The sequence below is a fragment of the Geotrypetes seraphini genome, chromosome 6 (genome assembly GCF_902459505.1).
Source record: "Geotrypetes seraphini chromosome 6, aGeoSer1.1, whole genome shotgun sequence".
Lineage (NCBI taxonomy): Eukaryota > Metazoa > Chordata > Amphibia > Gymnophiona > Dermophiidae > Geotrypetes > Geotrypetes seraphini.
The window spans coordinates 181,412,695-181,427,890 of NC_047089.1; the positions used below are offsets into that span (position 1 = coordinate 181,412,695).

At 42.9% G+C, this 15,196-nt stretch overlaps 1 protein-coding gene across 1 annotated transcript in view; it reads left to right on the forward strand.

Annotated features, from left to right (window-relative positions):
- Positions 1-233: 233 nt before the first annotated feature.
- Positions 234-15,196, forward strand: part of LOC117362031 (beta-centractin) — a 91,307-nt gene continuing 76,344 nt past the window's right edge. Inside the window, exons 1-3 of the mRNA XM_033947764.1 lie at positions 234-489; positions 13,046-13,110; positions 14,989-15,064. Of these exons, the coding sequence (XP_033803655.1) occupies positions 442-489; positions 13,046-13,110; positions 14,989-15,064 (189 nt within the window). The 5' untranslated portion in view covers positions 234-441. The remainder of the gene's footprint in view (positions 490-13,045; positions 13,111-14,988; positions 15,065-15,196) is intronic.

Sequence of the window (15,196 nt, forward strand, 5' to 3'; positions counted from 1 at the left end):
GGTCTAACTCCATTGATTCCTGACTCTTTTCAGTAGCTGACGGGAGATTATATTGTCCAGGCCACGCCTGTTATACTGTCTCTTTAAGAACGGACCATGACATCATGCCCCGTGACAGTCAACCTATCCTGAACAAAAAAAAAGTCCGACTCCTTGAATCTTATCTGATTGGTCTGCTGTCAAAATAGCGTACGACGGTATCTGCCTCTTTCCCATTGACTTAGCAGAAATAGATGTCTGTCACTCTAAACAACTTGGGTAGTGATTGGTGCTTTACCCAGCCACTGTTGGTTTAGGTGTGTCCGGCGCCGGTAGCGGCTGAGTGGAAAGAGCGCGGTTTGTGAGGTGTTTTCGGTGGTGGTGGGAGGGATCAGAGGCGTTGCGGTCCCGGAAGAGCAGAGTCACCGGCGGGCGGCGGCGCAGGACTGGCGGGAGGAGGCTATGGAGTCCTACGATATCATCGCCAACCAGCCTGTGGTGATAGACAATGTAAGGCCGGGAGCAGCGGCGGTGATAGGGCCTGGGAACAGAGGAATGGGATGGGGAGGGAACGGGAGCCTACTCCGGCAAGCATAATACGGTAGTAGCCAAAGACAGTAGTCTCGCTAAAGAGCTCCGGAGTGGGCTGTCTCTTCCTCCCCAACCTAGACAGAGGACTGCTGTCTGCATCTCTCGCCACCCACATGATGGGTGTCAATTGTCATTGCCTGATTTGCTATGCAATCGCATTGAAAGACGACCCTGGCTGGCACTAGGGTGGGTGACACGCATACACACGTGTCATGAGTCAGGGAATCGCAGGGATAAGGACGCCAGCGTTACAAAGGCTTGCTACATACTTTGTTTCCCCTGCAGCAAGGGCAGGCCGACAGTATCTAATTCAGCATTTCTCTTTAACCTCTGCCTGAGATCCTTTGCAGCTTAGACTGTGTTGCTGTTAGAGTGAGTTGTATTCTCTGTCACCAGTCACAAACTGTTAGGCATCAGATATATTGTCACGTTTGCCTGAATCGCAGTACTAGAGGATCTGTACCTGGGATGCAGTCATAGCATCAACTCTATGCTGGGATCCAGGGCAGGAATTTGGAAGGGGACACAAAGCCAGCCCACAGACTGCCTTCTTCACATTTGGGCAGACTTTGGGTCTCCCTCTGGCACCTTTCACCCCACTAATACTGGCCCTTATCACAGGTGTTCAAATAGTGATACTATGGTGTTATTATAAGTATCTAAGTCATCAAACAAGATATAAACCTTCTACCACTGAATGACAGGGACTGACAGTAGCAGAGATACTGATTACAGAAAAAAAAGACAGACATCCTAGCACACTGTGGACAAATGCCAAGGAGACATAATAATTGATTATGGTTAATATCAGAACTAGCTCTCTGAACTAGAGAATGACATGGGGACAAATTTTTCCCCGCCCCCCGATGGGAATTAATTTTCCCATCCCATCCCCCCGAGTTATTTTCCTGTTCCTGGCCCTGCCTCATTCTTGCAAGCTCCATCCTCACCTGCGCAAGCCTCAAACACTTTAAAATCATAAGTGTTCGAGGCTTGTTGCGGTTAAGGCAGAGCTTACAGGAATGGGACAGGGACAGCGACAAAACTTGCGGGGCGTGACGGAGAAATTGAGTTCCTGCGGGGATGTGGAAAAATTTGTCCCCGTGTCATTTTCTACTCTGAACATATGGTTCTGTTACACAACCAAGTTCAGAATGTGAAAGAGATACACCTACCATTCTACAGAGTCACATAATTCCTTATTCTGTAACAGGTTGCCATAATGCAGATAAGTGTACACTTACTGACAAATTCTGTATAGTCTGCATAAAGTTAGGTGCCTATATTGGCATGGCTAACATATAGGTGCCTAACTTAATTGATTAATAGGCCTAATTGGTGTTGATAATAACACTTAAGTCCAATTAAACCAATTATGAAGTGTTAATTGAAAGTTAGGCACTTAATTAAAAAAATACAATTCTGTAAAAAGTAGGCGCTTATTCCAAAGTGCCAATCTAAAAATGGGGGTGGCTAGGGGCATATCGTGAGTGTTTTTTCAAGTTAGGCGCCTCTTTGTAAATTAAGCCAGGTATTTATGTTTATGTTTATTTATTAATTTGATGAATCGCCTATCCATAATTTACTAAGCGACTTACAATAAGATATATAAACATTTTAAAAAACATACAAATAGTATTATATAAAAGATAAAAAACAGACTCATAAACAGACGAAACAAGAACACAAAAGGATAAAAGGGGAAAAGTTACATAGCAAATATAATGAAAAGAAGAAAAGGGAACATTCAAGGAAAAAACATAAGGAAGGAAGCCTTGGCTACATTATTTGAAAAGTGTTTGTTTTAGAGACTAAAAGCATCTTTAAAAAGGAAAGTTTTTAATTTATTTTTAAAGAGACTGAGTTCCTTTTCATCTCTTATATATTGTAGTAGAGAATTCCAAGTTTGGGGGGCCACAATTGAAAACATGTCATGACGTCTAGTGCCTACCACTTTTAAAGAAGGGACTACCAGTAATCCTTGTGCTAAAGATCGAAGAGTGCGTGATAAATTATACGGGATAAGCATTCGATTTATAAATGATGGTTCACTTATGGATAGAGTTTTAAATACCAGCAACAAAGAAGAAAACCTTGACATAAATTGGATGCATCTAAAGTTACTATGCCTAGTGGCACTAAGTATGATTCTATACAGTGCGCCTAACATTCATGGAATCACGCTTAGCACCGTGCTAGTTGGCACTCTTTTTTTTAGGCAGACTATATAGAATTGGGCCCTTACTGTACAAATGGCAGGAGCGCACCTAACCGCTGTTCTGTAAGTATGTGTTATAATGGCTTATGTTTATGTTTATTGTCTTTAATATACCATCTTTTCCTATGCAAGAAGGTTCAATGCAGTTTACAATCACTAATTAAAAAATTGAGAAAAGAACTCCATTATATATAGAAAAGAGATGACATTCATGCCTGCATTTGCAAGGAGGTGTTCAGAGGGGAGGGAATAGACATGTCAAACGTGTTGTCAACATTTGCATAGACAACTTACAGAATACTGTATGTTATGCACATAAATGCTATATTTATGCATGCCTATTTACACCAGCATAGTGCCTACATTTAGGCATGCCAGTGGCAGGTTACAATAGTATTCTACAAGCTCTCTGTCTATATAAATATGGCACCTAAATGTTGGTGCACAGTTTACAGAATTACTTCCATAGGTCCTAATTTACTGGGGCTTTTTGCCCCATAGGCACAAGATAAGAAAAAGCCTTAATAAATCCAGATGAGAGAGAAAGGAATTAGAGAATGACATGGGGACAGAATTTGTCCCTGTCCTTGTGGTTAACTGTGGGAAACCATCCCAATGTCATTCTTTAAGGAGAGAGGGAAGAATCAGAGTATGAGTGGGCATAGCCACTGACCCTCAAGCCTTGTATTAAAGAATGCTGGTGTAGAAGGAGTGAGGTTGAGAAAGATACCAAAGAATGACAGTCTCTGGTATCCAGAGCAGATATTGTGATGTCATAATGCGTCATTCCACTAATGCCTAAGAACCAACCTCATCAGTGATGTCACAATGGGTTCATTATCTTATACTTGGCTCACATAAGAATCAGAGTATGAATGGGCACAGCCACTGACCCTCAAGACTTACTTTGAAGAATGCTGATGTAGAAGGACTGAGGTTGAGATAGATACTAAAGAATGACACGGGATGGTTTCCCGCGGTTATCCATAGGAACAGGGACAAATTCTGTCCCTGTGTCATTCTCTAGGAATCTCGAGGCGAAACATAGTCATCTGTACAAGTACTTTGTGCAGAGGTTACAGTAGCTATGGGGAGAAAGTTTGCCTGAAAATAAGTGGACTGTAGTCACCTTTTATAAGCTCACATTATAACAATTAGTGAGAGAGAGATCTGAGAGAGCACCAGTCTGGATAAAGTATCTTTAGTATAAAAGTTTACCTGGTTTTTAAAAATCTTGTATGCGTGTAGATACAAGTCTAATATCTTAATAGAACTGGCGTGATGTTTTACAGTATATAGGATTCTCTTAGGGCGGAATTGCTTATATGATGTGTCTTCTGCAATTAAAGAAAGGTGAGGCTGGCTTAGCATGTCCCTCTGGGTGTGTGTATTACTTCCTGTGTCTGTGTTGGTTCCTAGTGAATGTTGTATTTCTTTCAATAAGAAAAGTGAGTGAAATATTTCCACATACATACTGTCTATATTTTCTTTATTAATAACCATATGGTGCATAGATCTGCACACACTGATGTAGATATGTTGTGTGTGTCTAGGTTATACAGATGGCTGCTCATGTTCAGAAATGTTCCTTTCTCAAGCATTAATCGGGTGTGGTTTGTTAAAACAGCTGTACATCTGAAAATTAAAACCATTAAGGAGCCCTATATTTTATTATTTTGTATTTAATTTTTTGTGATATCAGTTCATAAAGCTATTTCTGGTGCAAAGGAGTCCTGACAGTAGGTAATATCCCCCTGCTTGCGAGCTGTGTTGCAGAAGGATGAAATTTACATTCATCAACTTGACTTCTTTTACCAATGGCTGTAGTACCTTTTCAGATTTTTTTTGTGCAAGCGAGTTGAGAAGGTGAATTTCTGATCTGCAATGAACATTCTTTCTTATTTTGGGGTTTTTTATCCTAATCTGGAGGTTTTGTGATGCTATAGAGGTTCCCAGTGGCCTTGGGGCAGCTCTGCCTAGGAGAGGACGCAGATTCTGGGAAAGAAGTCTGCAGCTAGCAGAGCAATACTTGGTGTACCTGTCTGGCCGGCCTGAACTAGGACTTGTGGAGCTCAAGGTCCATTCCCTTGGAAGCTATCTTGCAACCTGATTTATCAGCTGCTTGAGCGCAGGCTGTTTGGCCCCTGTGGTGGTCCAATCATGCTTTAGCGAGTGCTGGTTTCATTTTCCTCGTTGTCGCGTGGATTTGTGGGGGTTGAGGTCATGATCTGACTGGCATCCTGAAGAATGCAGCATGTGTACTTGAATTGGCTGATAGAGGCAGTGTCTTCTCCAGATACCAGCTTCTGAGAGAGCCGAAACAGGCTAGCACCAGCTATAGCCTCAGTACCCTGAGGTTGTGGGTTCAAACCCTGTGCTGCTTCATGTGACCCTGGGCAAGTCACTTAATCCTTCACTGCCCCAGGTACATTAGACAGATTGTGAGCACACCAGGACAGATAGGGAATGCTTGAAGTACCTGTATGTAAACTGCTTTTTAGTGTGGTTATAAAACTACAAAAAGGCGGTATACAAGTCCCAATTCCCCCCCCCCAGACAGACTGTGAGTACAGGCTATTGAAGCCTATGGGAAAATCAGGGGAGGTGTCTAAAAATTAATGTTTGGATAATTTCTGGGGCTGGATATAGGATTCCCCACCTCCAAAAACCCCTTCCAAGAATTTTTTATCATTTGGTTTGGTTTTCCTGGTCGTTTTTGGCGTGACCATGCTGCCGCTGTGGCTATTTTAGACTTTCAGATTTTGGTTATAAAAACTCCATCTGGCTCAAAACACTTAAATTTTACTTAAAATCAATTTGGATGGACTCTTTAGGCTGCAACACCCCTATTTCATACCAGATATGCACTGGATGGTGACTGAGGAGAGTATGTGTGCATACGAGAGAGGGGCAGGAGCCTTGGGCTTAGCTTCTCCTGGTACCTCTAGGGCTGGGGGATCACAGATGGCTACTTTGTCAGGGGACCCCCCCCCCTCCAGAGCTCCAGAGTCCCTGGATAGTGATCGGGCAAAGTGCATGTGCGTGGATGTCACGGAGCCTAAGAGGAGACTATGGGAAGCCCTGAAGGGGTCCTCGGGTTCCTCTAATCAGGGCTTTACCTCTGATTTTGTGAGCCTCATTTGGAAAGCCTACCTAAGTTGTCAGGGTTTGCGGGAGCGCTGGGGGCTGTGCAAGGAGGTTTGCTCTTTACAAATGTGCATATCCCAGAACATGTCCTTGGGCAGGATTCTGAAGTCTAGTCAAATAAGCACTGGAGAGACTGGGGATCAGATTCTATGCCTTTATTGTCCCAGAATGAAACTTCCCTTGTGAGAGATTCGGAGGCCTGAGCAGACACTGTGGATTAGTGGGTAGTAGTAGCCCTTGCCCAAGTGGAGGACCCAACAGTATGGCATCTGTTTTCGTCGACAGCTTTGCTGGATCTTATTTCTGAAACACTGTGGAAATTAAAGCTGGATTCTTCACAGGCCCAGGATTAGACCACATTTTTTCCCTCATATCCTGACCTCTCATCCTTAATTACAGAGCATTGGGAGACCCCATAGGGCTCCTTAAGGGTAACTAAGACAATGACAAAGCTTTACCCTATAGCTTTTGATTTTCAGCAATTATTTGTATTGCCAAAGGTGGATTCACCGAAAGCACAGGTTACCAAGCGTACTTTCATCTGTTGAAGGGGGAATAATTTTGAAGGATGCAAAGATCACAGGGTGGATGTAGTCCTTTTGTGTCAATTTGAAGCCCTAGCCTTGGGAGTTAAGGCGGCTTTAGAGGCTTCTTTTGTGGCATGCACCTGTCATACTAGAGTCCGTTGGCATCCCGGCGCGGATGGCGATGTCTATCCCCAGCTGGTAATGGCGGGGATTGAATATGTAAGATGCCCTATATGACTATCAGAGTTTTGAGCAAGGTTTCTGATCAGAATGCTCTGGATCAGGCAATGGGCAGGAGATTCAGCTTTGAAAGTCACTCTAAGTAGGATTCCCTTTAAGGGACAGATGCTTTTTGGTAAAGGATTGAACGATCTTATGGCCAGTGTGACTGACCATCGACCTAAGACTCTTCAGACAGCAGCCGTCATGTTCCTAGAGGGTCTAATCGTGGTCATTTTTGTGGCTCAAGGTGCTTTTGCCAGTATTCTGGGGGATATTCTGCCCAGAGAACATTTCAGGGTTCTCAGCAGCGATATGGAAATGCTAGGTGCACTCAGTCCTCCAGACTGCATGCTGCAACAGCCTCCAAAAAGTCTCAATGATGCCAAGTCAATAGCTGTACCTCCACAGATAGGAGGGAGGTTAACAGACTAGCAGACTACTTTGTAGTTTTGTTGGCCAGAAGGCCAGAAAAGCAATCAAATTCTGAGTGACCCGTACCTCTTGCAGAATCAGGCTTGGGCAGGTACTCAAGATAGTGCCCAAGAAAGACTCGTACAACTGGAGACCACTCCTGGGTCTGAAGTCAATGCAGCCCTGAAAGTGCCTTGATTTCACATGGAGACCGTGCATTTGGTCATTGTGGTCGCACCAGGGGAATTTCTGACCTCCTTAGATTTGACGGAGGCCTATTTCTATATTCCCATATTCGCAGAGCACAGAAAGTACTTGAGATTTTGTGTTCTGGGGAGACATTTCCAGTTTTCCGCACTTCCTTTCAGGCTGGTTCTGCATACCTTCATCAAGGTGATGGTAGTGGTGGCAGCCCACCTCAGGAAAGAGAGAATTCAGGTACATCCTTACTTAGATGATTGGCTGATCAGAGCCCTGTTCAAGACTAAGGAAGAAAGAGTGGTGACCCAGGTGGTGTAGCTATTGCAGGACCTGGGTTGGATTGTCAACTTCCGGAAAAGTTGTATGGAGTATTTGGGAATCTGCTTCAACACGGAGGAAGGCTGGATCTTCCTGGGCTGCGCAAACAGATACTTATAGGTCAGATTTTGGACTTCTTAATGAGACCAGTTTCTATGGCTTGGCACTATCTCCAGGTGCTAGGATCCATGACAGTGACTATAGAGGTAGTCCCTTGGGCGAAGGCTCATATGCGGCCTCTCCGAGACTCTCTGTTGTCTTGTTAAACGCTGTAGAGGGATTCACTTCACAAGCAGCTAGTCTGGATGGTGGAAGCCCAGCGGTGCTTGCTTTGATGGGTCCATCCAGAGTCGTTGGCGAGGGGCATGCCTCTTCGTATTTCATCTTGGATAATTTTGACAACAGATGCCAGTCTCTACGGCTGGGGGAGACATTGCCTCAGTCACCAGTGCAAAGCTACTAGACTTCGTCACACAGGAAGTAGTCCATAAACCATCAGGAATTATGAGCCATTCATCTTGCATTACAGAGGATGGAAAAAACCTTGAAGGGCAAAGCAGTCAGGGTTTTCTCAAACAATGTCACAGTGGTAGCCTATGTCAGTTGACAGGATGGCACCAGAAATGCTTCACTTTGCCTGGAGGCCAAGTTGTTGTTCCATTGGGCAGAACACCATTTGCAGGTACTCTCAGCAGTGCAAGCGGTGGGAGTAGACAATTTTCAAGCCGACTGTCTCAGCTGGCAAACCTTAGACCCGGGGAGTGGTCCCTATACTAGAAGGCCTTTGACTGCATAGTGTGCAGATGATATTCAACTTCATGGTGTCAGTGGAGAACAAGAAATTAGATCAGGTCTTCAGCCACAAATACAACCAAGGAGCACCAGTCTAGATGCCATGGTTCAGCTGTGGCCAGAACGGGGACTACTGTATGTATTTCCACCATGGCCCATGATAGGCTAGGTCATTCAGAGGGACAGCGAACCATCAAGGATTTGTAATTCTGGTGGCACCAGATTGGCTGTATCAGCCATGGTATGTGGACCTGGTGCGCCTTTAGAAGGACATAGGTCTCAAATTTCCAGTGCATACAGATCTCCTGTCTCAGGGTCCAGTTCCCATAGAGAGTCTGGAATGCTTTGGCCTTGCGGCATGGCTCTTGAGTGCATAGCCCTAGCGCAGAAAGTTTATTCAGAGGTGGTCATTGCTACCCTTCTTAGAGCAAAGAAGTTAACAACGATTGTGGCCTACGCAAAGGCCTGGAAGTTATTCCAGCAGTGGTGTGAAGGTCAAGGTGGAGCCATCAAGGGCTCCGGTGTCAGCGGTGCTGGTATTTCTGCAGGCAAGACTCAAAAAAGGCCTGGCAGTGGAGTCCCTCAAAGTGCAGGTAGCAGGGCTATCCTGTTTTAGATCCTGAGTAGAAAAGGGTTCTTTGGTCTCGCATCCTGACATAGCCAGATATTTGAAGGAGGCGCTCAGGTTGCGCCCTCCGGTAAGATGGCAGTTTCCATTGTGGAATCTTTAACATCGTCTTGAGGGGGCTTAGTAAGGCGCCCTTTGAACCTTTGCAGGAGGCGTCTCTGCTGAATCTGACATGAAGATAGTGTTTCTGGTAGCCATTGTCTCTGTGAGAAGAGTCTCGGAGGTACAGGTGCTATCATGCAGAGATCTGTTCCTCAGATTTACAGAAGCGGGAGTATCCCTTCACACAGTTCCTTCATTTTTGCCAAAAGTATTGTCAGCCTTCCATGTCAGTCAGGACACATTCCATTCCATGGACTCTTAAAGAGGAGAGGCAAAGTGTTGGACTTGCTGGATGTGCACAGAGTTATTTTCCATTATCTCAAAAGTGACCAATGACTTTGGGTCTTTCAGATAATTTTTTTATTCTCACTAATGCTTCTAGGCTGGGTAAGCCAGCATTAAGGTGACCATTTCCAGATGGATTTGTATGGCAATATCATTAGCGTACATTGGCTGTGAGAAACAGCCCCCAATTTCCTTGAGAGCACACTCCACTAGAGGGGTGTTTTCTTGGTGGGAAGAGACTCGGGCAGTTCTACCTGAGATTTGTAGGGCAGCTACGTGGTCCAGTCTTCATACCTTTTACAAAGTTTTACAGAGTGTATGTGGCAGAGCAAGAGGATAACGCTTTTGGGGTATCAATTTTAAGGGCAGGCTCATCTGTCCTGCCCTAGACTCAGTAGACTGCTTTGGTCAGGATTCCTATCCCCTTTGCATCAGAAGGGAAGATTAGATTTTTATCTCGATAATCTTCTTTCTGGTAAAAGGGTATAGGCATCCCTAACACATTGCTCCATCAGTCTGGAATTCACCTGCTTCCTATGTTGGACTGATGTGTGTCCAGAGCTGGAAATTTGCTTTTGTCAGTCAGATAAATAAAAAAAGGCAATAAGTGAGACTCTATGAGCTCAATAAATGTCAGTGCTGGTTGCAATTTGATAGGTGGTTTTTTTTGTTCCACCTAAGTTTAAGTAATATGCTAATTAACTTTTCTTACAGAGCAGAGCAGAAATGTATTGTCAGGAATGTTCCCTGTATCTCTCCTTCTTATTTCTTATGTTATAGTGGTGATCGATTGCTTTGGTACAAACTGAAGGGGATACTACAACCACTGTTGAAGGAGATGGAATTGAAGAATATAAATTTCATCCTTCTTCACACAACTTGCGAGCAGGGGGATATTACCTACAGTCAGGACTCCTATACCCTTATACCAGAAAGAAGATTATCGAGGTAAGAACCTAATTTTCCCTTAAAGGTTTCCTGCTTAATCTCACCCACCATTGTTAATTTAAGTAAATCAAGACAGATACTACTGTGCTGATGCTTATATAATAATGTGTACCACAGATAAATGCAGGGAGTGTGACCATAGTGAAATTCTGTGTGCGTTTGACTACATTTTCAGAACATTGTATAGTAGTTAGATGGCAAAAATAGAGATCAGAAAGCTATTTTCAAGATAGTAAGTTAGGCATTATAAGTGGAGTCTAGTGCAGATGTCTAAAAAAAGTGTAGAGCGTCTAGATGTCTGAATTGAATTGCATCGCTCAAATCTGACAAAATAATTGACTAAAGTTTTGGAAAAGTGCTCTTCAATTATACATACATTTATCTATTTTCCTCAGGTTTTTCAGATTTTTAATCGGTCCTCCATTTACTGTAGACATCCAGTTCAGTAATCAGATGGAAGGGATTGTCCCTTATGTATTTAATGTACTGCTCTGTGTATGTCTAACAGCGCTAAAGAAATGATAAGTACGGTAGTACAGGTACACGATCCTTTATCTGAAATTCTAAAAACCAAAAAGCTCCAAAAAATGAAATTTTTTTTTGCAATGTTGATGCATTACTAATTTGTACAAAAGAAGCTCACTGTTAGCATCAAAAAGAAAACCTGGCCCCAAAGTCACCTTAAAGAATTTGCTCTATGTTGATATTACTTCCATTTTTCACCTTACCTCGCATTGGTGTACCTCTAAGGTGGCCGCAGCAATTCATATTCATTGCCTACTGTAGCCCCACAAGCTTCTCTCTGTTGCATCTAGCTGAGGAGGAAACAAGAAGTAACGTCAGCAAGGCAGGACGCAACAGAGAAAAGGCTGCGGGGCCACAGCAGGCAGTGAATGTGATTCACTGCAGCCACTGGCGACATCTCCATTCCAAAAACTGAAAAATTCTAAAATCTGAAAAGCATTTCAGATAAAGGATTGTGTACCTGTAGTAAGTTTAAGAGCCAGTTTCAAATTTGGATTTAGTTCTTTTCAGCAATAGCCTAAAGCAAGCTTCTCATTAATGTACAATAGGTATTTTTCCTTGTCCCCAGAGGCAATGAAGGGTTAAGTGCCTTGCCTCAAGATCACAAGGAGTGTTAGTGGGATTTGGTCTAACTACTAGGCTACTCCTCCATATAAATTAATTTCCACAGGTAAAGCCATGCATCTAGTATTATATGGAGTTTTACTCACGTTCTGGGGATGGGATTTGCAAATATATGTGTAGTTTAAATTTTCAAACGTATGCTTAATGTTTTACTTTTAAAGGTACCAGCACAAATGGAGACACAGATGTATGTGAGAATTTTTTTTTTCATTAGACAGTTTTCAGAGGGCCTCTTTTACAAAGCCATGGCAGCAATTTCTAGCACAGAAAATGCAATGCAGCTCATAGGAATTGAATGGGCTGTGTCACATTTGCCATGCGGGAATTGCTATTGGAGCTTTGTAAAAGGGGCCCAAGGTGAAAATACTTTCCCCAAAATTGATGCAAAATTTAGAGGTAAAAATAACCCTCACATTTTGCAGATATGTGAGCACTTTGAAAAGTTGCTCCCTTACTGTGAGCACACATTTATATGCCTAGATTCTCACTTTTAAAAAATCGTGTACAAACTACAAGAATAGATATAACAAATACTTAGTGCTGAAGCAATATAATTAACACAAGTTCAAATTGATGTTTTTAAAAGTCTGGTTAATACTGGAATGAGGAAGATATTAAGTGGGAAGAGGTAGGAGTAAGGAACAGATGGTCAGGGATAGGCTAGTTTGAAAGGAGTGGAAAGGAACCTTTGTGAACGGGAGAAATTAATATAATAAGCAGTAGAGTATACGATATATTTATCTGGAGAGAAGAAGCCAAAGGTGTGGGTGTGAGTGCTCCCTTATACTGTATACGCTACATCAGAAGTGGGCCACAACCCAGATGGGTTTTCAAGATTTCCACAATGAATATGCATGAGATCTATTTGCATACAATGGTAACAGTGCATGCAAATAAATTTCATGCATATTCATTGTAGCAATCTTGAAAACACGACTGAGTTGTGACCCTTAAGGTCCATAATTTCCCACCCCTCTTTTACAGGTTAATTGGGCTGGCTATGTGTGAATACATAGTGCAGCGCTGCCATGTTACCCAGTTCTAAGTGGGAGATTTTAGGCTGCTACTGGATTTCTTACAACCCTATCCTGGTACATGATGAAATCTATAATACTGATTTTAGTGGACAGGTTTGGAACTACAAATCCTCCACTGCTTTAGGATGTAATTTCAAAATCAGGACTGGCCAAAAAGTCTCCCTCCTGCAACTGGCTTTCTTGGCAACTCTGATAGTGTGTGAGTTTTCTAGGCTGAACTGTGTTGTAAATGCTCACTGGTGTACAATGTTGATTCCCTGGTGTACAATGAGTTTAAGTCCTTTTTTCTTTCTTACTAACACCACAAGTCTCACAGGCTGAGTAGTGTGCAGTTGTTGCTTTACATGCTCTGCAGGTTTCCTGGTTTGGCATGAGTTATGTTGGATTGGGTGTCGGTTCTCTATTCCATGGTTTGTTTCTTGGACTGAATCAGATTGTGTGTGTGTATCATCGCTGTTGAAGCTTATGGCACTCTTTTCCTCTTTTTTAGGGTTCAGGAGTTGTTAAGGCTGGTTTTGCTGGAGATCAGATCCCAAAGTACTGCTTCCCAAACTAGTAAGTATCGAGCGATATGTTCTGTGGTGTTTCTGTGTCTGATGTAAAATACAGACTGCAGCATAACAAATTTCTACTTCAAAAACACATTTCTGTGCAGCAGATCAAAAATGCAGTAAAGCCATTCTGAGTGAATATTTGAGAAAATAATGCACCGGTTAATGGACCATTTCTGAAAAAGTTCTGTATGCAGTATATATATAAAAAAAAAAAATCAATGTACCTTTATCACTTATAAAATGATTTTGAAAAAGGCTGGCTTGTGTCAGCTAAATGTTGCACAAAGCTAAACTTCCAGTCAGTTGCATCAGCAGGTACACCTGTACTTCTGTTGCTGGTTCATGAGTACTAGATCCGTGTAAGAACAGCATCTGGAAAACAGCCTTCCCTGGTGGCATCCCTACTGTAGCAAGGAGTTCTGTGAAATGGCTAATATTCAGAGGGTGCAGGGCCTCTCTTTTAACATTATCTTTGAAGTATGACAGTATTGGTTTTCATCATGTTGGGGCATTGGTTTCAATGCTTACTTATGGTAGGAAAGGAGAGAGTTTGCTCTCTGCTGAGCTAGTAACCCTACTACCTGCATCTGTGCAGCATCTGTGTCCCTGGAGATCTCCCATTCCAATACAGGCTGCTCTTGTCGCTGCTAACTTCTGAGATCTTATGGGGTCAGAGCTAGAGATCTCTATAGAAGCAGCAGATGAGGCTGGAATGCAAACTGTGGCAGAACGTTGTTTCAGTGAGGTTGAGCCAGAAAAAAGATGAGGTATCGCAGCTCTGACCTTGACATGAAAATATGGTGACTTGGCACAGCTTTCCAGGGTAGGTAGGGTTGATTTCCATTATAATGTCCCTGTTTCCTTCCAAAGAGAAGTCTGAAGAAAGCTTAGAGGCAAGGCGAAATGACTGTCTCTAAAGCTTGATCATGAAAGATCCTGACAAGCCTGGACCTACAGCTCCATTCCTATTGCATCATAATTCCATAATGATCCATGCAAAAATCAAGCCCTAATACACTTCTGTTGAATTAGCTCCACGTGCCTTGCTTCCACAACCAAAGCAGCAGGCAAGTGTGAAGGCAGCTGTATTTCATAAGACCTGTACAGCTGCTTTCACACTTACCTTGCTGCTTTGGTTGTGGGAGCAAGGCACATGGAGCTAATTCAATAGCAGTGTATTTTGGCTGGATTTTGGCATGGATCATTAGGGAATTATGAAGTAATAGGAATGGAGCTGTAGGCCCAGGCTTGTCAAGCTGGCTTAATCTTTGTTTTTATGGTCTAGCCAGTTATGACACTTGTATGATGTTATATCTCCTCTGCATTTTTTTAGTTAGGCAATAATAAGCAAAAGGTAATGATGCAGAAGATGACTAGAATGTAAGTAAAGCATATGGTATACAGGATAATTATTAAATGTACATTTAGGAGCTTACAGTTAAGAGTGACTGCCTAATTTGCAAGAAATACCTGCTACAGCCAGTCTGTCATAGAGGGAACAAGTCGGGTTTCAACAGGGAGGAAAAAAAGAGATGCAGGTGGTTTAGAAAGCCAAGGTTGTTGGGCATAGTCTGCAGACCCTTAAAGAGTCAGTCAGTTCTCATCCTCTCGAACAGCCATTCCCAACTTAGTTCCATCAGGTTTTCATTGAATATGCATGAGATAGATTTGCATGTAATTGAGACAGTGCATGCAAATCTATCTTGTGCATATTCATTGTAGATATCTTGAAAACCTAGTGGGACTAGGTGTGCCCTGAGGACTGGGTTGGGATTGGCAACTCTAGAGGCCGCAGCACAGGTCTTGCACAACCTAAACTTAAACCTGCTTCTTCTCATTCTTTAACACTATGTACTTGGTGGTGGTGTTGTTGTTGTAGTGTTGGACGTCCAAAGCATGTACGCGTCATGGCTGGAGCCCTGGAGGGGGACATCTTCATAGGACCGAAAGCTGAGGTAAACATCCTTGGAATTCTCTCCCTTTGATCCTTCCAAAATGTTCAATCTGTGTTGTTTTTATTAAACCAAGCAAGCAAACACTTGTTTCCATTCTTCTGTATTAGTGTGTGTATGTATATACTTCACTGC